The 22264-nt window shown below is 37.5% G+C and overlaps 1 protein-coding gene and 1 long non-coding RNA gene across 3 annotated transcripts; one reads left to right on the top strand and one right to left on the bottom strand.

Annotated features, from left to right (window-relative positions):
• On the top strand, positions 3897 to 4269 carry LOC109235759. 2 transcript variants are annotated; one of them, XR_002069445.1, is made up of 2 exons: positions 3897 to 3950; positions 4020 to 4269. It is a non-coding gene; the product is annotated as an uncharacterized LOC109235759 (long non-coding RNA). The 2 variants fall into 2 exon arrangements; XR_002069444.1 differs by having other exon boundaries at positions 3898 to 3954.
• Positions 4820 to 11278, bottom strand: LOC109235758. Its single transcript, XM_019401999.1, has 4 exons — positions 11194 to 11278; positions 9906 to 10160; positions 5178 to 5372; positions 4820 to 5071 (listed from the first exon to the last, which is right to left on the bottom strand). Exons 1-4 carry the CDS (start codon positions 11209 to 11211, stop codon positions 5030 to 5032), a joined length of 510 nt encoding a protein of 169 aa, XP_019257544.1. The 5' UTR covers positions 11212 to 11278; the 3' UTR covers positions 4820 to 5029.

Raw genomic sequence — 22264 nt, 5'->3', positions numbered from 1 at the left:
AAAAAAAAAATGGTCGAATTGATTAACTAAAAGACTAAGGGAATTCAGAATTATTACTCTTTAAAGCTAATGTTCAAACTAAACTTATTAATCAGAAGGGCTAGTGTTAAAGGAGATCCGATCTATATTTATTCGAAATCCTGGGCCTGGCAGCAGGCCCAATAGTTTATTGAAAACTTCCATATTGAAATACGAAGGAAGATTGGGCTCTTACAAGGCCCAGAATGCATGCATGATCGGAAAAGGGGCATATGGCATAAATGGGCCAACGACGAAGGCCCAGTCGTGATTCATTACCATTAATTGAAGCAAATTACAATTTTCATGAAGACCTGGAAATTAAAACAAATCCTGACATTTCTTGCCAATTTAAAACAGATACAGAATGCACCCTGAAGCCAAATCACACTCTATGATGAATATGTAATCCTATTGCTATAATAACCCATACACAATTATTTTATCTCTTGAAATTTAACATAATTCATGACTTATAACCAAAATACTAACATGATTCCCAAATAAAAGAATACATTTACTAATATGAACTCCAACTGAATGTTCTTATTCCAAACCCATTCATATCATTTTAACAAATTCAAGCAAACTTCCTAAAACAAACACTGATTTCAGCAGACTTGAATAAGTCTGAAACACATCTAATTTAGACTGAACTTTCTACTACGATAACCCTAGCAGTCTGTACATACAAACAGGATTTCAAACTCATTTACAAACCAAACGACTAAATAACAGCACTTGTCCAGCTTACAAGCAGAACTTAAAGCTATCAATCGAATTGAACACATAAAACACATTAAGGAAACTTAGATGGATTACATAATAACATGGAATTAAGAGTATAGATGTAACATTCAATAAAAAAAGAAACAATGTATCACAAATTTCGACTCAAGAGCATAGTTGTAAATCCCTTTCATTTCACATGTGCATGAAGTCTAGAGAGTACCTGATTACACCAGCAAAACAACAAGAGAATGAGCTCGAAATTAAGAAGAGGACAACAGCAAGGTATCAACAACAAAGCAGCACAAACCACAGTCAGTTTTACACCATTTGAACCCAGATTGACACCATTCTTTCGAGTTTTCAAAGAAGTTCTGATTATAGGGAACTCAAAGAACAAAACCAAGCAAGTTTCAAACAATTTCTAGTATTTCTTGGAGTCTAAAAATGCTTAGCCGTTTTCTAAGTTTTTTCAGCTTTCTAATCTCTCAAATCTGACTTGAGAAGAAAGAAACAGGCCTTTTATAGAGACCTCTAGTGCAGCAGAAATGATTCTATTGTTTGCCAATTACCCCTTCTTTATTTTTCATTCTTATAAGTTAGTCCCCAATTTTAAATTCTGTTTATTAGACTAGCCCCAAACCCACCTTCCTAGCAGCTTCCTATTCAGTTACCAGAGATTCTTCTTACCCAAACTCCCCACATTACCCTTTAGGATTCTGTTATTTACCCTCAGAACCAGATATGGGTCAATTTGACCCAACACTCAACCCAAAACCTATGCTTACAAACTCGGACTGGCCCCCTTCTTTGGGCCTCTGTTGGCAGAGCCCAATTAGTAAATCAAAACCCAACAGAAAACCCAAGAAAATGGCCTATCGGAGTTATATGAACTCCTGAAGCCAGGGATTCTAAATAAAACAAAATAGGAGGGAACTTGAGCGAAATCAAACAACAGAATCAAACACACTAACAAAATCCTGACTAAAAATAACATAAAATTAACAGGCATGCAGAAATGATTTAAGAAACAGAAAAATAAGAAAGCAAAGGAGAGAAACAGAAGAAGATGAAAACGAAAAAATGAAAGAAAGAGAAGACTGAAATACCTAACTGACCAGAAGGATAATGGGCTTGACCTGGCTTCAAAAACCTTCGATTTTGAGTCGAAATTGGCCTTAATCGTGTGTTCTTGTTAAGAACAGACGAACAAAGCCAGTTTCGACCCTAATCATTCGTTGAACTTGACGATTTGGTGAGATTTGGGTTTTTTTTTAGGGTTTTGGCCGGATTGTTTCAATTGAAGATTCGAGATGCTCTAGAGTGATTCGAGAGAAACTGGTCAGGGACTGGGAAAGGGGAGGTCATGAGGATTTTATGGTGTAAATTTGATTGGGTTTTGAGGTGGCGCCGCCACCGGAGACGGCAAGGATTTAAGGGCGGCGCTAGGGTTCTTGAGTCTCTAATGGAGGAGATGAAGTGAAGAAGTACGAGGGGTTCTAAAGGGATTCAGACAATTTTAAACGAAGATAGGGGAAGGGTTTCAGCCGTTGGATAAGATGGAACGGAGCACTCAGATCGATTTTAACTTAAATGAACTCCAAACGGTATCGTTTGGCCAGGCTAAAGGTTGGGACCGGGTTCAGGTGGAGCTTGGGCCGGGTCTGAGACGGGTATGGGGGAAAACTGTTTGGGCAGGTACGAGTTTGGCCCAAACGAAAGACAACCTTTCTTATTGATTCTTTTCTTTTTCTTTTAATTTTCAATTTTTTTTCAAATTAATTTAAAACTTAAACTAACTCTTAAAACTAAATTAACTTACCAAAATAAACTAAGTACTCACTATAGTATTTTACCAAAATTAATTAAATTTTAAATTTAAAGAAGAACTATAAAATTCAAAATTAAAGAGTTAAAATGCAAAGTGAGTTATTTTTTTTTTTGTGATGTTTTTAATTTTTTTTATAAAATAACTAATTTACCAATTATCCTAAAAATGTAAAAATAAATCCTAAATGCAAATGCAGAGTATTTTTGTATTTTCATGAATTAATAAAATTAAACATGCACAGAAAAATATAAATAATCAAGAAAATTCTACAATAATTCCTAAAATGGCAAACAAATAAAAGAAAAATCTAGTTATTTGGGATTCTGTAGGAGTAATTCATGTGGGACAAAAATCACGTGCTCACAGTAATTGCCCCTTTTTTGCACTCCCTCGTTATCAACAAGAAATAATTCGGGTAAGATCCAATTGGGGTGGAGGACTTCTTCAACCTACACATCCAAATTGGTCTATAATTTTTTTTCAAATGCTCTATAACCTTACTGGCGGTAATATCAACTGGAAACCCGAAAAAACAAGCTTGAATTCCTTTATACTCATCTGTACTCTCTGACTCCATCGTTTCGTTCAGATACGAAAAGTATAAATTCAATTAATCAATAAACAAATTGAATGAAAATATTGTGTTGAAATTTTTCTTAAAAATCATATCCTCTATGCTAGCAAAGAATATACTAATATTTCATTTGGACTAATAATATAATTTATTTGATTAATTAAATTTTTTAATTTAATTATTAAATAATAAAATAATTAATAATTTAGCAAAGATAAAACACTTATTAGTGTGTGACCCCATAGCTAGGTTCAATACTAAATAGGTAGTAAATTGATCCAATCAATATACTAATCAAGGATTGTGTCTAGATCAATAAAAAACTTGGCGAACATGTGCAAGAAAATACTATTGAAACGAGTTACTTTTTGCGAACCCGCGTCAAAAGTTACGGATTCAACTGAACTCGGTATCAATACACTACATACGCCGTTGTTCAAACCTGAAGGTTTTCCGCCATGAACCCATTGAATTTTTAAAATTATGGGTTCAATAATACTATTTGTTATAATTTTAAAAATTTTAAACATAAATTTATGGTTCGTTACATCCGCCTCTGAAGTAGCATAAATATGAAGTACAAAAGTTGTACTTGATAGAAAAAACTCAAAAGATTTTATTGTCCTAAAAGTACTAACTACTAAGTGATAGTACAATGTTGAAATACTACACTATTTCAGAACCATTCTTTATATATCTAATCTATAAATTAAACCTACCAATTTTCACTAGTAAAAGTAGAGATAGGGAATCCTCTAATTGGTGAAAGTGTTCAACCGGGGCAATCTGAGATCACATGTTGGTACTTTTCTTTTCTTTTTTCTCTTCAATTATTGAGTGGTTCAATATTTTAATATGTGTTCTCAGGTTGCCCCTGTCGAACTATTTTTCACCGAATAAGATGATTTAGCATGTTTGGTATATAGTTTTATCGTGTTCGAGAACTTCATCTGGATGAGCTTTCTCACAATACCCGTCTCAAGCCCAGATAAAGGAGAAGAGACATTGTGGTAGACTGATAGCGAGCGTAAACTAGCCAGCTCATAGTGAATCATCAACAAATAGATACATATATAATGAGGATTCATATAGATCCTAACTTTTATGATTGTGCCAACTTGCTTGAAAGGTTTGACCAAGGTGAGCTTTAATATTCCACATATTAAAATTTTGTTTTTCCTATACATAAATAGCAAAGAGTAGAAAAAAAATCTAACTGCATGCATAGAATTGATTAAGAGATCAACTGAACAGTCAGGGGCGGATTTACATGGACCCGTGCATGTCATGGGACACCGCTTCGTTGAAAAATTATACTACATATGTATATAAAAATAATAAATAAAACAGAAATACAAGATAAGATCATTAAAAGTGACACCTTTTACATCAAAATAGCTCAATAGTCTAGTGGTTGATCGCTTCAAATTTGATGTGAGAGGTCTTGGGTTCGAACTCCCTCAAGAAATCACTTGTGCTCGTGGCACTATAGTTTGAATTGTGATTGTACGCTAATAACCAACTATGACATATAGCTGCAATAAAAAATGGGCAGCCAGATATACAAGGCATCTCGCGTTCACGCAGGGTCCGGGGAAGGGCAGCACCCTAAGGGATGTGATGTAAAGAAAACTAAATAATGTAATAAGACTTATTTATGCAGAATGTTAGTAAAAGATTTCAGAAATAATACAATTATTAGTTCTATATAATTTAAGATTTTTTCATGATTTCACTAGCTCAATAAAGCAAGGAAGTGTGTTTTCATACATAATATTACTTTAAGGAAACATGAGATAACTCTCTATAGGAAGGGAATCAAATAGCCATTTCAAGACTATTATTACAAAAAGAAGCTGCACTTAGGACATTAGAGATCAAGGCCCAATGCAACAAAATGCCAACATCTTCTTTTTCCTCTGCACCCAACAAAAGAAAAATAGGTAAGATAGCAAGGGATTTTAGAGGCGGATCCAATATTTATATTAATAGTAGGGCGACTTGAGTTTTAGTAATAAGTCTTACCATGCAAGAATCTTCATGCTGCTTCCTAAGAGCTTCCTGCTCATGATCGATGCTAGGTGGTCGCGCTAAAAGATCATTATTTTTGTGTTGTTTTCTGTTGACGCGAGCTTTTGAAAATTCGACAGTATAACTTGCAGCACCTCCAGCTTGTTGATCCCACATTCCAAATTGAGGTACAGACCTGTATCCATTTTTCTGCAGTTTGAACAGATATAGAAAAACCATTTAGTAGAAACTCAGAGCTAGAGATCAATATATCTTTTGGAAAATACATCATGTGACAGGAATGATGATCATGGAATTCTTTACTAATTCAACATATATTGCATTATTAAACCATAAAAATATGATAAGCACTAGCATTTGATTGAGAAACTGTTGGGTTTGTTATTTAATAAATAATAATAAAAGAGGTGTGAATGGAAAATTGTGGGAAAAGAACTGGAGGGATGATCAGCGACCCGGTCCGGTCTAGCCCGTTTTTCTTTCCCGGATTAATTAAAATTCGTTTTAAATTTCCCGCAAAAATTTCCAACAGCCGTGGCTGTTCTGAAACAGTGTCACACCTGTTCCAACAGCTATGACTGTTCTGAAAGGTTGCAAACCTCTTCAGAGGGTCACACCTGTTCCAACAGTCATGACTATTCTGAAAGGTTGCAAACCTCTTCAGAAACATCACCAAGTTGGCTATAAATAGACCTTCAAATCCCAGAATATTTACTTACGAAATTTTCTGAATCTTCTTCTTCTGCACAAAATATTCCAGTGTGTTTTACGACCATCGAGTGGTTCGCCGATCATCAGAGTTTTAGGTACCGATACACAGGTGAGTTAAATCGTTCTATCCTGGGAGGATATATTCCATAACCTCGGGTACTTGAGGGGAATAATTTCCTTAAGGACACACTGTGTATTCAGTGGGCTCGATTTATTTTTTCAACGTTTTAAAAATTATTTTGAAGTTCGAATATTATTTTTCAGAATTGTTTCTACTAACTTTCTGTTTTATTTTTCAGAAAGATTACTGTTTTATTTACTTACAGCAATACAGATTGATAACAATCTTAAGGAAATTATTAAATTATATTCTGTATCCTGTCTGAATTTTATTATTCTGATTTTAAGATATAAAAACTTCATCAGGGTATTGAAATTCAGAAAACGATTTGAAGAACATAAAAATTTCATCGTTTTTTCTGTAAAACAGTATATAAAAACTTCAGTTGTTTTTATTACGTACTGTTTATTAATTACAATATTATTTACTGTTTTGGTTTTTTTTGTTGTTCACTGTATGAAATGGCAAATGAGAATGGAATTCCTTCTGCGACTGTTGGTGCAAACGACGATAGCCTCGTCAAGCCGCACTGCTGTTCCTCCGGCCGAGAAACCGGGAAAGTCATAACGTTTGGATACAATTGTTTAGTAAACAATGACATGCGAGATTTGACCAAATAATATTGTCAAATGGTTTCAAAAGTAATGAGTGCAAAAAAAGGTGTTTACGTTAAGAATACTTCAAATCATATAGTCATTATTTGATTATATATGATATGTTGATGAAATATTTAAAATGTGGGGGCTTTTAGCTTATGCATGACAAAAGCCAATGTTAGACGTAATGTCTAAATTATATAATTTTTGAACTCCATTGATATAGTAGTTGGTAAAATCATCAGTTGTTTAGTCTTAATAAAGATTAGTTGATGAAACTACTAATTCGGAAGTTGGTCACATGCCTTTCTCGAAAGGTCATTTTCTTTTATATTGTTTAGTTCTTTTATGAAATAATGTCACTTTGAAGGTTGTGACTTTTCATAGAAAGATACGTCTGTACGTTTTAGTATGGACATGACTGTTCATGAACGAATATATTAATACGGTGGTCTATAATGAGGTGAACTGACCGATGAACATGACCAAAATCCAGTGCAAGTTGGATTTATTTCATGAATGGAGGTGCTATAATTTGCATATCATATAGACATATGAATGAATAGCATACAAATGCTTGAAAATGGCGGAATGATTACGAAATGTGTTATATATTAAAAGGTTGTGGCCACAACTGATGCCAATCATTCCAGCTGTTGTTATAATTACTACATTAAGTGTAGTCAATAATCTGATATGCAATCGAAAATCGAGACGTATTAGTCTACAACATAAGGAAGTTTGCATTGAATGTTCATTTGAAATATACTCCAAATTATGCTTTGCACAATAAGTATCCCACGATAATAGAGGGGTATAGTGATGCAAATTAGATCACCGGTTCAACCGATTCTAAACAGTCGGCGGATGAGCGATGTCTTGGAAATCGTCCAAACAAATGTGCATTGACCGCTCTACAGTGGAGGCTGAGTTCATAGCCTTAGACAAGGTCGGTGAAGAAGCTGAATGGCTCCGGATATTCTTGGAAGATATTCCATTTTGGCCCAAACCTTTGGCACCTATATGTATACATTGTGATAGTCAAGAGGCAATAGGTAGGGTAGGGAGCGTTATGTATAATGGAAAATCTCGTCATATCCGACGGAGACACAATACCGTTAGACAACTACTCTCTAGTGGTGTTATCACAATTGACTACGTAAAGTCAAGAGATAACGTATCGGATCCACTTACAAAAGGCCTATCTAGAGAGGTAGTTGAAAGATCATCAAAGGGAATGGGGTTAAAGGCCTAGGACAAGTCATCATGGCGGTAACTCTACCTAGCAGACTGGAGATCCCAAGAGCTAGGTTCAAAGAGATCAAACAAAGTTATGAATGACGGTTCAACATTGTCAACTAACTCAACCCATTCTCATGATGAAGACAATGTTCAAAAACGAGGTAAAGCATTAAGGCTTTTTTGATGAGTCAATAAAGCTTAAAGCTTTTTAATGATTGCTAAGTCTGGCAGGATATGACCAGATAGTGTGTCTTTAGGATTACACGTTTAGGAATCACCTATGTGAGTGTGAAGTGTAAGCCGCTTCAAGGAGAATGAAAGTAAAGGCCCATTCTCTAAGCACTCATGAGACCAGGCGGTGTTCATGGCTGAAACGAACACAACCGTGAGAACCATAGATGGTTAAGGATTGATTGTGTGACTTATGTTGTCTAGGTATACAACAAAGCTCGACGGTTCAAAGATATCAAATCTACCGATTGACCGAGTATATCCGATATAAGTTCACTACGGAAAGTTCAAAGGGAAACCTATTTATCCAGATGCAATTAATTTTTGCTTGTAAAACACACACACGTCCGTGCATTCCTTTAAGTTTATAGCCATTCCCCATTCATGTGGGGGATTGTTGGGTTTGTTATTTAATAAATAATAACAAAAGAGGTGTGAATGGAAAACAGTGGGAAAAGAAATAGAGGGATGACCCGCGACCCGGTCCGGTCTAGCCTGTTTTTCTTTCCCGAATTAATTAAAATTCGTTTTAAATTTCCCGCAAAAATTTCCAACAGCCATGGCTGTTCTGAAATAGTGTCACACCTGTTCCAACAGCCATGACTGTTCTGAAAGGTTGCAAACCTCTTCAGAGGGTCACACCTGTTCCAAACTATTCTGAAAGGTTGCAAACCTCTTCAGAAACATCACCAAGTTGGCTATAAATAGACCTTCAAATCGCAGAATATTTACTTACGAAATTTTCTGAATCTTCTTCTTCTGCACAAAATATGCCAATGTGTTTTACGACCATCGAGTGGTTCGCCGATCACTAGAGTTTTAGGTACCGATACACTGGTGAGTTAAATCGTTCTATCCTGGGAGGATATATTCCATAACCTCGGGTACTTGAGGGGAATAATTTCCTTAAGGACACACTGTGTATTCAGTGGGCTCGATTTGTTCCTTCAACGTTTGAAAAATTATTTTGAAGTTCGAATATTATTTTTCAGAATTGTTTCTACTAACTTTCTGTTTTATTTTTTCAGAAAAATTACTGTTTTATTTACTTACAGCAATACAGATTGATAACAGAAACTGCCGAGGAGGAAATAAGTTCAGATATGGAATTTGACTTCTAGGTACAGTCAAACCTCTCTATAACAGCCTCATTTGTTCCGATATTTTTTGGTTACTATAGTGAAGTGTTGTTATAGAAATTATATATTATAACATAACATACAGATCGGTTCCAAGAAAAACTTAGCTTTTATAGTGAATGACTGTTATATAGAGATATTGTTATAGGAAGCATACCCGGCCACTGCTTCCCTGTTGTGGCGTGCTGGTACCTGTTGCTGGTGGGAGGTGGTCGATGTGCGTTCAAGTTGCCCAAACACTACAGTTATTTTAAAGAAAAGGTGTCCCCAGAGGTAATTCAATTCTTTGATTTGTGGCGGAGAGTTGTAGAAGACTCGGTTATTAAAGATCTAATTGAAGTAATTTTTGAGCCACCTTTATCGCTATGTTGCTACAATCTTATTTAAGGATATTCAACAATTTACATAACTTTTCTTTTACCTATACGTGCAAGATAGTCATTCGACAAGAGGGATTCAATCAAACCCTTTAAAACCATGCATTGTACACTAGTATCATATTACTACAGGAAATTTTGCAGTCAAGAATCCCATAATGCACCAGAATAAAGTTGGTTTTAATTACCATGCAATCTGGTGCACTAAGCTTCCGCTATGCGCGGGAATCCAAGAAAGGACCGGACCAGAAGGATTTTAATTACCATATGTCAATTAATATGTCATTCAGATTAAATATGCTTACCATATTGCTAGGGTCCTCTTGTTTCTTGCCAGGAAATTCCTGATCATTTGTCAACCCGTGGCGTACGCCTAACCCATTTTTATGCTGCGGCTGCTGATCATTTGCCAATCCGTGGCGTGCACCTAAACCATTTTTATGCTGCTGCTGCTTGTTGGCGCGAGCTTTGGAAAATTCTATTGTATAACTAGAATTGCCCCCTGCTGCAGCCTTGTTATCCCATGCTCCAAATTGAGGAACATAAGTTGGACCATTTTTCTAAAGAAATATTTGAACAAACATTTGGTCAGTAAATATATATGAAGTAGCTAGGTCCTAAGTTGCTTCAACACGGCAGTTTAGGTGCCGTGTTCGTGTCGACACCACACTATTTTGGGTGTGGGTATGAGATCTGTAGCGGATCTGGTCAAACAATTTTGGGTACTTTGACAACGATGAACGGAAAAATTCGAGACGAGATACTATTTGATTCCCGAAATTAGAACCAAAACTAGAATAAATTTAAAGAAAATAGCATACCTTATCTAGGAAATCAATCATTTACTTATCTACAACTTGAGAATAAAAAAAAATCCACACTTTATAAGTTATACGTAACTATTCCACAAAATTTCTCATAATCGATATGTTTATATTTTTGAATCATTTTTATCCGGATCCCCGCACCCGTATCTGTTCTAGGATCCATAAAAAAATATTTCACGTATTTGATCATGCAAAAAGAATTAAACCCGCACATGAAAGATATGTTTGAAGATGTAATTGGCTAAATAAAAATACTTTTTTAATAGTTTAAGATTTTAAATAAGATGGTCGTACAATTCAGCAACTACGATGATAAACCGAAAGAACTTGATGAAGATAATTATAAGATTGATAATACATAAGTTCATGAAAAAGATATTAATTGCTCTCTCTTGATCATGATCATTTTCTTTCAAAACGTTTTTTCTCCTTCCATTCAATTAATTAAATAGTCTTAAACATTACAAAGAAATGCAGAATATTTAACAAATAAATGCCAATATGGATAAGCAAATTTCATAAGAACATAATTGCAATATCTTAATGAAAATCATTTTCCTTCTAAATCAATCTCGAACATTTACTTAATTTCTCCATCATTTCCATTAAAAGATCAAACAATCTAAACTAATTTTTTTTAAAGAAATACATAAAAAAAGGTCAAAATGATTTGTTGCATATCTTCAAAATAATAAGAACGCGGCAAGAGGAAATGATATTTTATTTTATATAAAAAATTAAGTTTTCAATCGAATCTAAAACATACCTCCTTTCGTTTTTCCATATGAAGCACAAAGAGGAAAAGATCAGAGAGAAATGGCTGAAAAGGCTTTGAAGGAGGTAATCATGGATCCCATAAAATATATATACGCCTCTAATTATTAATTATTTACATATTTATTTATTTTATTTGAGAAAAAGTTCCTTAAAATATAAGTTATATACACTATTTATATAAGAATTTTTTATATTATCAGTATAGCTTAATATGCAATAAAAATAAGTTTGTCTTGGAGGAATTTCACCCTTTTGGCCTCTAGTTTACGGCATAAAATAATGCATTTCAAATTTTCAATACTTGACTGTTAACTCTTGAAATAAGTTTGCATTTGTATATTTCTTGCATGAGTTTGAAACTTTTTCGAATTGGATTTTCTTAGAAATATCTTGTCACGATCCAAAACTCACTATAGGCCGTGATGGCGTCCAACATTGTTGTTAAGCAAATCAACGGTGAACTACCAATTTGATTACGCATTTTATTATTTTCGAAATCGTGCATTTTATTAGATAAAGAAATCAACGGATTAAAATCATGAAAACTTACACATTAAGTAGAATAGATAATAAAAGTGTGTAAATGCTAAGTAAAATCACCACAATATCTAGAACATCCCAAAATCCGATGTCGCAAGTGCATAAGCATCATAAGAAGTACGATAATAATACAACATATGTCCACAATATAAATAAGACAGGATAGAGTAAATAGTATGATGGAGACTCTGTGGGTCGCGATCCGTAGCATGAAATGCAGCTCACCATAAAGTCTCCTCAGCAGCTGCTCCTACGTGTCAAGATAACCACAAATTGAACCTGTCAGATCCTGTACATTTAGTGCAGAAGTGTAGCATGAGTACGTAAATCAACGCGTACCCAATAAGTATCTAGCCTAACCCCGGATAAGTAATGACGAGGGGTCAACATCGACACTTACTAGAGGTCCAATAAAGCAATATAATAAATTATAAGCAGATATGAAGCACACAACAATAATGGGGTAAATCTGTAAGTTACATATTCTTCCATAAATTTCTTTCAAAGGTATGAATTTTCCAGTCTTGTATTCTGCCTCAACAGCTCAGATATATCAAGTGCTAGTATCAAACAGATAAGAAATACCATATAAAATGCCAGGAATCCAAGGAAGGATAACCTCGTGAATATTCGGACTGCCAACGACATAATGCACGATTATGTCGAGGTCGTTCGACCCGGTCCAGAATAATGGGTACACTGTCGAGGGTCGAGCGGCACGAACCATAGATGCATTTATTATACTGTCGAGGCGTTCGCCCGCTCCACAAGAAATGAAGGAAATTATCGAATTACGAGACACGGGCTTACAGTACAGTACATGAGCACAAAATGAATAACATTTACCGTTTCTCAAATAACTTGCCAACAACTCATGGTGATAAGGCTCGGCCTAATATATACATATATTTCTAAATCAATTTCACTTATATATTCAGTTAATTAAGCCAGCAGAATGAGTTCAAATAATTCAAATATTACATGATAAAGTCCTAAGTCTACCCGGACATAAATATGCTTTAGTTACGTACGGATTCTCGTCACCCCGTGCGTACGTAGCACCCACAACTAGTAGCACATAATAATTACATCACCTAGGGGGTAGTTTCCCCCTCACGAGGTCAGACATGAGACTTACCTCGCTTTGAAATTCCGTAACCGGCTCTAATGCCTCTCAAACACCTCAACTCAAAGTCAAACGTTTCGAAACTAGCCAAACAACGTGCAAATCAATCAAAATATACTCCAATGAGAATAATTTAACAATTTATAATAATTCTCAACTCCACTCGAAAAGTCAACAATCCACGTGCACGAATTCCCAAAATTCTTGAAGATAAACTTTACCCATAACTCTACGAACTCAAATATATAATTTATTCCTAATTCCATGTCCAATTTCATTGAAAAAATCCAAAAATACCAAATTCTAGGTTTTTCTCTTAAAATCCCACAATTTCCATAGATATTCATGTTTTAATCAACATATAAACCATGTATTTAACTCACAAGGTGTAGAAATCACTTACCTAAAGTTTGGTGATGAAAATGACACTCCAAAATCGCCCTAAAGTCAGTTCCCATGGAAGGAATGAGGTGAAAATGAGACAAACTCCCGAAATATAGCTTCTGCGCATATTAACCCTTCATAATCCCGGAAAATGCTTTGCGATCGCGAAGCACAACTTTTCTCAGCTCAAAATTGCCCTTCGCGATCGCAAAGAGCAAGTTGCCCAACTCCTCCGTAAAGACTCTAGTATAATGGCCATAACCTTTTGTACAAAATCCCAAATAACAAATGGTTTGACTTTCTGAAAACTAGACACCAAGGGTTACAACTTTCATTTTTGGATTATCTCCAAATTCCTTATAGATTGCAAGGTATAAGCTTCCAAAGTCAGCCTTGTGCAGCATAAATTTCTTCTTCGCGAACGCGAATCTGCTTCCGTGAACGCGATTCAAAAACTCCTTTCTCCCATTTTTCTCTACGCGAACGCGACCCTTTCCTTGCGAACACGACCTGACCTCAGAAAACAGCAGCTCAACATGGCGAAATGATCCGTAGACCCTCGAAACACACCCGAGGCCCCCGGAACCCCATCCAATCACACCAATAAGTCCCAATACATGACACAAACCTGCTCGATGCCTCAAATCACACCAAACAACATCAAAACTACAAATCCACGATCGAAACCTTTCTTTAAACTTTCAAACTTTCAAACTTTGACGAACGCATTCGGTTCATACTTAAACATTCCGGAATGACGCCAAACTTTACGTACAAGTAATAAATTACGATACAAACCTATTCCAAGGCTCGGAACCTCAACGAACATCGATAACACCAAAGTCCACTTCAAATCAAACTTAAGAAATTCTTAAACTTTCAAAATGCTAACTTTCATAATAAGCGCCGAAATGCCCTCAGATCACCCGATACTCAACCCGAACATACGCCCAAGTCCAAAATCATCATATGAACCTATTAGAACTTTCAAATCCCGATTGCGAGTTTGTTTACTCAAAAGTCAAACCTCAGTCAATTCTTCCAACTTAAAGCTTCCGAAATTAGAATTTTCCATCCGAATCAACTCTGAACTTCCCGAAATTCGATTCCGACTATGCGTACAAGTCATAAAACATGAAGTGAAGCTACTCAAGGCCTCAAACCGCCAAACGACGAGCTAGAGCTCAAAATGACCGATCGGGTCGTTACATTCTCCCCCACTTAAACATATGTTCGTCCTCGAACGTGCCAAGAACTGTTCCGGAGTTGTCCAAAATCACTGTTTAACACGTCGTGCACCTACCTATGCCACCACAACCCATGTGAGCATATTAGCTCGAGCCAGACTAAAGATCCTCCCTATAACCTTGGGTAACAAGCCTAAGAACCAAATTCCAACATCGGGAATTCTCCACAAGATCCGATTCTAACATACGAATACCGCATCAATCACTACACACTGTACCAAAATATGATCGTGCATTTTTCCTGAAATCACACCATGCACCGCATAATTCACATGTTTATAATAGCATCCTCCGACCATAGTAGCTGTAATTTCACGAATCTGATGCCCGCAATATGCCTCATAACACATGTAAGCCTTGTTCCAACTCTGGTAATACTACCGTGACGAAATTTGCTCTTTAATATACTCTATAACTCCGATCGCACTGATCCCAAGTCCAATAATCTCGTCTCACCCAGTACAAGTTGCTGGGGCAATAAGCCGCCTTAAACACCGTCTAGAATCTCATATGACGCCACCAAAGAGCCAACAAGCTACAACTCGAATATGACCTATAGGAAAGAACAAACTCTAGAAAAGAACTATCAAGCCCGCATAACGAATAAAACAGCCAACATCTGCGATGAATCTTCCTTAGAGATAAGAAACAAGACACACAAAAATAAGTATAGGGAACCGTACTTAACATCTCACTGTTGCGACATGCAACCCCGTCCAAATATGACCTGTTGCGGCATGCAACCCGATGCAAGCATGACATCATTGCGGCGTGCAATCCGATCCACACAACATACCCGTGGCGGCATGCCACCGATCCAAACAATATATCAGTGGCGGCGTGCCACCCGATCCATTTATAACAATTAATAAGGAAACACCCATCAAGCCGAAATGCTTATACTTACGAAATGCCCGAATACCGATCACAAGCATGCCGGGTGCATAATACAACCTTGGAGAGGCGGATAACATCATACACTACAAAAACCAAGCACGACTAAGGTGCAATAAATGACCTACATCTCGAGAGCCTTCTTGCTCATATAACACCACAAGCTACACGGGATCACAACACATGTTGTGAATAATCAAGCCGTCTCACAACCCACCTGGCACAATAGAATATTACATGGAATAGCTGACGACGGGAAAAACATCCAAAGCACGAAGACTCCTCGGTAAGAAATTCTATGTTGAATGAACACATCTAACCTGATGTAGAGCACACATTCACATTAGACCCACCAACGGACCTCAAGCCGATTCTAATCATACTATACTGGGCCAATAACCTTTCAAGGATCCACAATGGCCCTATTCATGACGCACATGAGCAGCCATCCAATCAGGAACAAACTCCCACAGTCCACAACCAAAGGAATAAAGCGCCTTTCAGGCATAAACTCTCACATTAGCGATAGTACCAGAATCTCCATACTTGGTTTCAATCCTTAACAATCAAGTGATTAACATGTCACACTTATACAATTCTCCAGTGGGATACGCTCCCATGATCTTCCGCACCAGGTAGCAAAGTCTGCACCTCCATACCACCAACCGTACTAATTCTGTATCAACACACAAAGCCTCTTCCACAGGACACCATTCTCAAGCGACACTAAGTTAATGCCAACTTACTCTAAACATATGAGTTCTTCCCTACCCCTCCGAGCTTGTGACATTCTTATCAACACCCAGCCGCAACCTTGATCCTCAACCTCTAATTCCCATGTTGCTCACTGCACCTATCATGCCGCTACGCGAGAGTACAAGAATTCTTCACAACCCCTAAACTACTAGTAGAATAAACACTTCATTGTCTAGAAACCTTTCACTTAACTCCTTTTAGAAGAACCGTTGCAACACGCAACTGACTTCCCACGACCGCAGAAAATACAAACCTCAAGTCGTGGTCTAAACCTCCATAACTCTTCCGAGATCTATTTACACAACAAGGCTATTTGAATCGAATACCTCCCAAACAAGCAAATTACAATGGCCATCAAGCCTATACATACAACCACAAACCACTTGTATAACTTAACACGCCGAAGGAACTGATCATTGCCACAATCATGCTGATTCAAACCATAAGTAACCGACCCCACTTCTTCCAATTTACTCTAGACTTGCCTTAGAAATAATAATAGCTCTATTCAAAACATAACAAAACCCAACAACACTCATCCCGAGTGACCCAATCCACGAGACCACATCGTCTCAATAACCGCGAACCATCTCATACCCTCCTTATGCGCACAATAACATTTCCAGCTGGTACACCCATTCTGAAATATCCTCGATCCTTAACCATACAACGTACCCGAAATCGTTAAGCGCTGCACTTTAATTCCTGAACCCACTAGAACCGTTGTTGAGAGTCACCCACTCTGACCTGGTCCCGAATATAATCAAACTCCTACGCTATGTTAGCACTCGAACACTCCCAAAGAAGCAACCGCATGAATTCTTTTCCTTGTACATCACATCCGCAAGAAGCATAAGCTATAAGTCTTCCCAAAACCTGAACATGAATCGATAAGGCCAAATATAGCACACATTAATCAAGTTCTTTGCTCGAATTAACCCTGATATTTTCTCTTCTTAGTCATAAATAATCTACCATTGTACTGATAACCAGAAACCGCACAAGCAGACATCCACGTGATCCAATCGTATATGGTGGGCGCCCCCACTTAGCTTTAAGCTACCATCATGTAAATGTAGAACCCTCAAGGATTCCTCCTTCTAAAGTACCATGATCTCGCACCGTCAATCCGCCAAATCTCTCGTACTCTCTTATTAAACTTTTCATGAACGTTCTGAATTACCAGCCACAATTGACTATTTGACCTCTCGCTGGGTAGTAAGTAGAACCCCTCGTAGAAGCTTCATCAGAAATCACGCAACCGCCGACCTGCTCACAGGAGATAACCCACCTGTGGAATTTCTATACCGACATCTTCTAACGACGTTGCACTGGGTGCAACTACTACGAAATCAGTAAACCCTCTTGAGCCCATGATCGTCCACCGGATGTAAGAGCCTATTCATTCCCCATTGACATCAACTGAAAGTCGGACAATACATTCCAAACTCAAGGTCATGCTGCATCCAAAACGATAATCAAGTTCTCACACCCCTCTTCATTTCAAACAAACTCCTTTCTGCCATATTCAATCTTCCTCAGTACAGTAGGCACCATACCAAATAAAATCCATAGACCTAGTCACTGTCCACCATAATCTCCAAATTGCTCTAATCTTTTCTCAAGGCATGTGGCTATCCTATCACAGAATCTATATGCTACTCTGCTACTCCCACCTTGGGTTAAACCATCTCCTTAAGCAACTTCTCGACCTCTGTTGTTCACACTTGACCTACTAGCAATTTAACCACCGTGAGGCACCTCCCACCATGTCCTTCTTTCTCCTTTGCTGCTAAAATACTACCTCAAATCATAGTCCACCTTTATAGCACCCGAACAGGAAAATTGCCACCAACTTTGAGACTCCATAAAGATCATTTCCTCCGATCCATCAACGTTAGAAGCACCGATTTGATTCTGAAACTGCTACACACCGCCATCCTTTACAACCGCTTCTCAGGCACCGTTATATAACACCCTGCCCCGAAGGCAAATCAAAGAAGACCATAACAATGGCGAGCCTTAATGCGTTCAAATAAAGATGACGACACCATATCACAATTAAGAATTCCACCACGCTTGAAAATATCAAGTCTCGCTACTTCGTCAACCAAGGCCTGAACATCCATAGTAATCTGTGCATAGCCTCGAAACTATAAGAAATACAGATACTGGGCTAAAATGATAGAACACCCTTCCGCAAGGCGACGATAATAGCCTGCCCGAACATGTAGGGAGAAACGTCCTGCACCACGTCTGCTGTACCACTACAACTCCTCGATGCCCAATTGATAACAAACGTTCCATGTCGCATAAGATTGAGTAGGAAGAAAATAAAGGCATAAACTTCAATGGAAGCACGGAGAGGAATCAAGAAGGGAAGTGCTTCTAACAACCATGTAGCCTCTCGAAGATAAGTATAGACGTCTTCATACCGATCCGCAAGAATCTACTAGACTTGCTCATGACTCATGAGACCCAAGTGAACCTAGAGGTCTGATACCAAGTTGTCACGACCCAAAACTCACTATAGGCCGTGATGGCGCCCAACATCGCCCTTAGGTAAGCCAACGGTGAACTACTAACTTGATTACGCATTTTATTATTTTCGAAATCGTGTATTTTATTAGATACAGAAATCAACGCATTAAAATCATGGAAACTTTCACTTTAAATAGAATAGATAATAAAAGTGTGTAAATGTTAAGTAAAATCACCACAACATCCAGAACATCCCGAAACCCGGTGTCACAAGTGTATAAGCATTATCAGGAGTATGATAATAATATGACATCTGTCCAGAATGTAAATAAGATAGAATAGAGTAAATAGTACGATGAAGACTATGTGGGCTACGATGCGTAGCCTGAAATGCAACTCACCATAAATTTCCTCAGCAGCTGTGCCTACATGCCAAGATAACCACAAATTGAACATGTCAGATCTTGTACATTTAGTGCAGAAGTATAGCATGAATACGTAAATCAACGCGTACCCAGTAAGTATCTAGCCTAACCCCGAAGAAGTAGTAACGAGGAGTCGACATCGACACTTACTAGAGGTCCAATAAAGCAATATAATAAATCATAACCAGATATGAAGCACACAACAATAATGGGGTAAATCTGTAAGTTACATAATCTTCCATAAATTTCTTTTAAAGGTATGAATTTACAGTCTTGTATACTACCTCAACAACTCAGATATATCAAGTGCAGTATCAAACGGATAAGAAATACATATAAAATGACATGAATCCGAGGAAGGATAACCTCGTGAATATTCGAACTGCCAGCAAAATAACGCACGATTATGTCGAGGTCGTTCATCCTTATCTAGAATAATGTGTACACTGTCGAGGGTCGAGCGACACAAACCGTAGATGCATCTATTATAGTGCCGAGGCGTTCGGCCCGCTCCACAAGAATTGAAGGAAATTATCGAATTACGAGACACATGCTTACAATAAAGTACATGAGCACAAAGTGAATATAACCTTTACCGCTTCTCAAATAACTTGCCAACAACTCAAGGTGATAAGGCTCGGCCTAATATATACATATATTTCTAAATCAATTTCAGTTATAAATTAAATTAATTAAGCCAGCAGAATGAGTTCAAATAATTCAAATATTACATGATAAAGTCCTAAGTCTACCCAGACATAAACATGCTTTAGCGACGTACGGACTCTCATCACCCCGTGTGTACGTAGCACCCACAACTAGTAGCACATAAAAATTATATCACCTAAGAGGTAGTTTCCCCCTCACGAGGTTAGACAGGAGACTTACCTCGCTCCGAAGTTCCATAACCGGCTCCAATGCCTCTCTAACACCTCAACTTAAAGCCAAACATTTCGAAACTAGTCAAACAACATGCAAATCAATAAAATATACTCCAATGCGAATAATTTAACAATTTATAATAATTCTCAACTCCACTGAAAAAGTCAACAAAGTCAACCTTCAGGCCAACATGCCCCGATTCCCAAAATTCTTGAAGAAAAACTTTACGCATAACGCCACGAACTCAAATATATAATTTATTCCTAATTCCATGTTTAATTTCGTGGTAAAAATTCAAGAATACCAAATTCTAGGTTTTTCTCTTAAAATCCCACAACTTGCATAAAGATTCATGTTTTAATCTACGTATAAACCATGTATTTAACTCACAAGGTGTGAAATCACTTACCTAAAGTTTGATGATGAAAATAGCACTCCAAAATCGCCCCGAAGTCGGCTCCCATGGAAGGAAAGAGGTGAAAATGAGCCAAACCCCGAAAATGCTTTGTGATCGTGGAAAATGCTTTGCGATCGCGAAGCACAACATTTCTCAGCTCAAAATTGCCCTTCGCGATCGCGGAAAACCAATCGCGATCGCGAAAAACAAGCTGCCCAACTCCTCCATACGGCCTCTAGTATAATGGCCATAACAATCTGTACATAACTCCAAATGTTAAATGATTTGACTTTTTGAAAATTAGACACCAAGAGATGCAACTTTTATTTTTGGATCATCTCCAAATTCCTTATAGATTGCAAGATATAAGCTTCCAAAGTCAGCCCTGTGCAGCAGAACTTTCTTCTTCGCGAACGCGAATCTGCCTCCGCGAACGCGATTCACAGACCTCTTTCTCCCATATTTTTCTTCGTGAACGCGACCCTTTCCTTGCGAACGCGAAGAAGGGCGCACCAGACCTCAGAAAACAGCAACTCGACATGGCAAAATGACCCGTAAACCCTCCGAAACACGCCTGAGGCCCCCAAGACCCCGTCCAATCATACCAACCAGTCCTAATACATGACACAAACCTGCTCGAGGCCTAAAATCACACCAAACAATATCAAAACTACGAATCGAAGATCGAAACCTTTCTTTAAACTTTCAAACTTCGACGAACGCGTTCGATTCATACTTAAACATTCCGGAATGACGCCAAACTTTAAGTACAAGTCATAGATTACGATACGAACCTATTCCAAGGCTCGAAACCTCAACAGACATCGATAACACCAAAGTCCACTTCAAATCAAACTTAAGAAATTCTTAAACTTTCAAAATGCTAACTTTCCATATTAAGCGCGAAAATGCCCCCGGATCACCGAATACTCAACCCGAACATACGCCCAAGTCTAAAATCATTATACGAACGTATTGGAACCTTCAAATCCCGATTTTGAGATCGTTTACTCAAAAGTCAAACCTCAGTCAATTCTTCCAACTTAAAGCTTCCTAAATTAGAATTTTTCCATCCGAATCAACTCTGAACTTCCCGAAATTTGATTTCGACTATGCGTACAAGTCATAAAATATGAAGTGAAGCTACTCAAGGCCTCAAACCGCCGGACGACGCGCTAGAGTTCAAAATGACCAGTCGAGTCGTTACATATCACACTTCTAAACGTCTTCCTTGTTGTTCAATAAGTAATAAACTATCCAAAAATATTAAAAACTTTAATCCGTATTTTTTTTTGTGGTAATTATCAAATTTTATTACCAGGGAAAAAAATTTACAAGTATATCAAAACCCCTTAGAGTTGACATAAATCCCAACTCTAGCACTATCAACTATCACTAACTGTATCTACTTCTTCTTCAGCCTACTTCCCTACTCACATTACAGACTCGGATAGAAATTTAACTTCTGTAGGTGAGTTCCCAACTTTGACTTAATTCTACCTCTACAATGGACTTTTTGCACAATTGTTCTTACTATTTCTTCTGGTGTCCTCTTCTTTTGTTGGAATATTCTGTAATTCCTCTCCTGCCATAGTTGATAAGTTGTACAAGACAAGCTCATTTTGTAGATTTCTGCTAACGAGTTCTTTCCATTAGCTTGCACGCTAGCCCAATTAATCTCTTCCCTCCATTCCATAGGATTTCTGTTGATGCCGAGCCACTTCAGGATATATAGCCACACCTTTGTAGATGATCGGCACTTAAAGAATAAATGTTGGTGGCTCTCCTGTTCTTCTTCACATAGTGCACACGTAGGATCAAACCCCATACCCCATTTTATCTTCCTATCCTTGGTATATAATCTCTCTTGAATAGCCAGGTATAGTATGAACACCCAGGGCTTGCTTGGTTGTTACATATCAACTTCT

This window comes from Nicotiana attenuata, chromosome 12 (assembly GCF_001879085.1).
Source record: "Nicotiana attenuata strain UT chromosome 12, NIATTr2, whole genome shotgun sequence".
Lineage (NCBI taxonomy): Eukaryota > Viridiplantae > Streptophyta > Magnoliopsida > Solanales > Solanaceae > Nicotiana > Nicotiana attenuata.
This window is presented reverse-complemented; position numbering and strand designations above follow the sequence as displayed.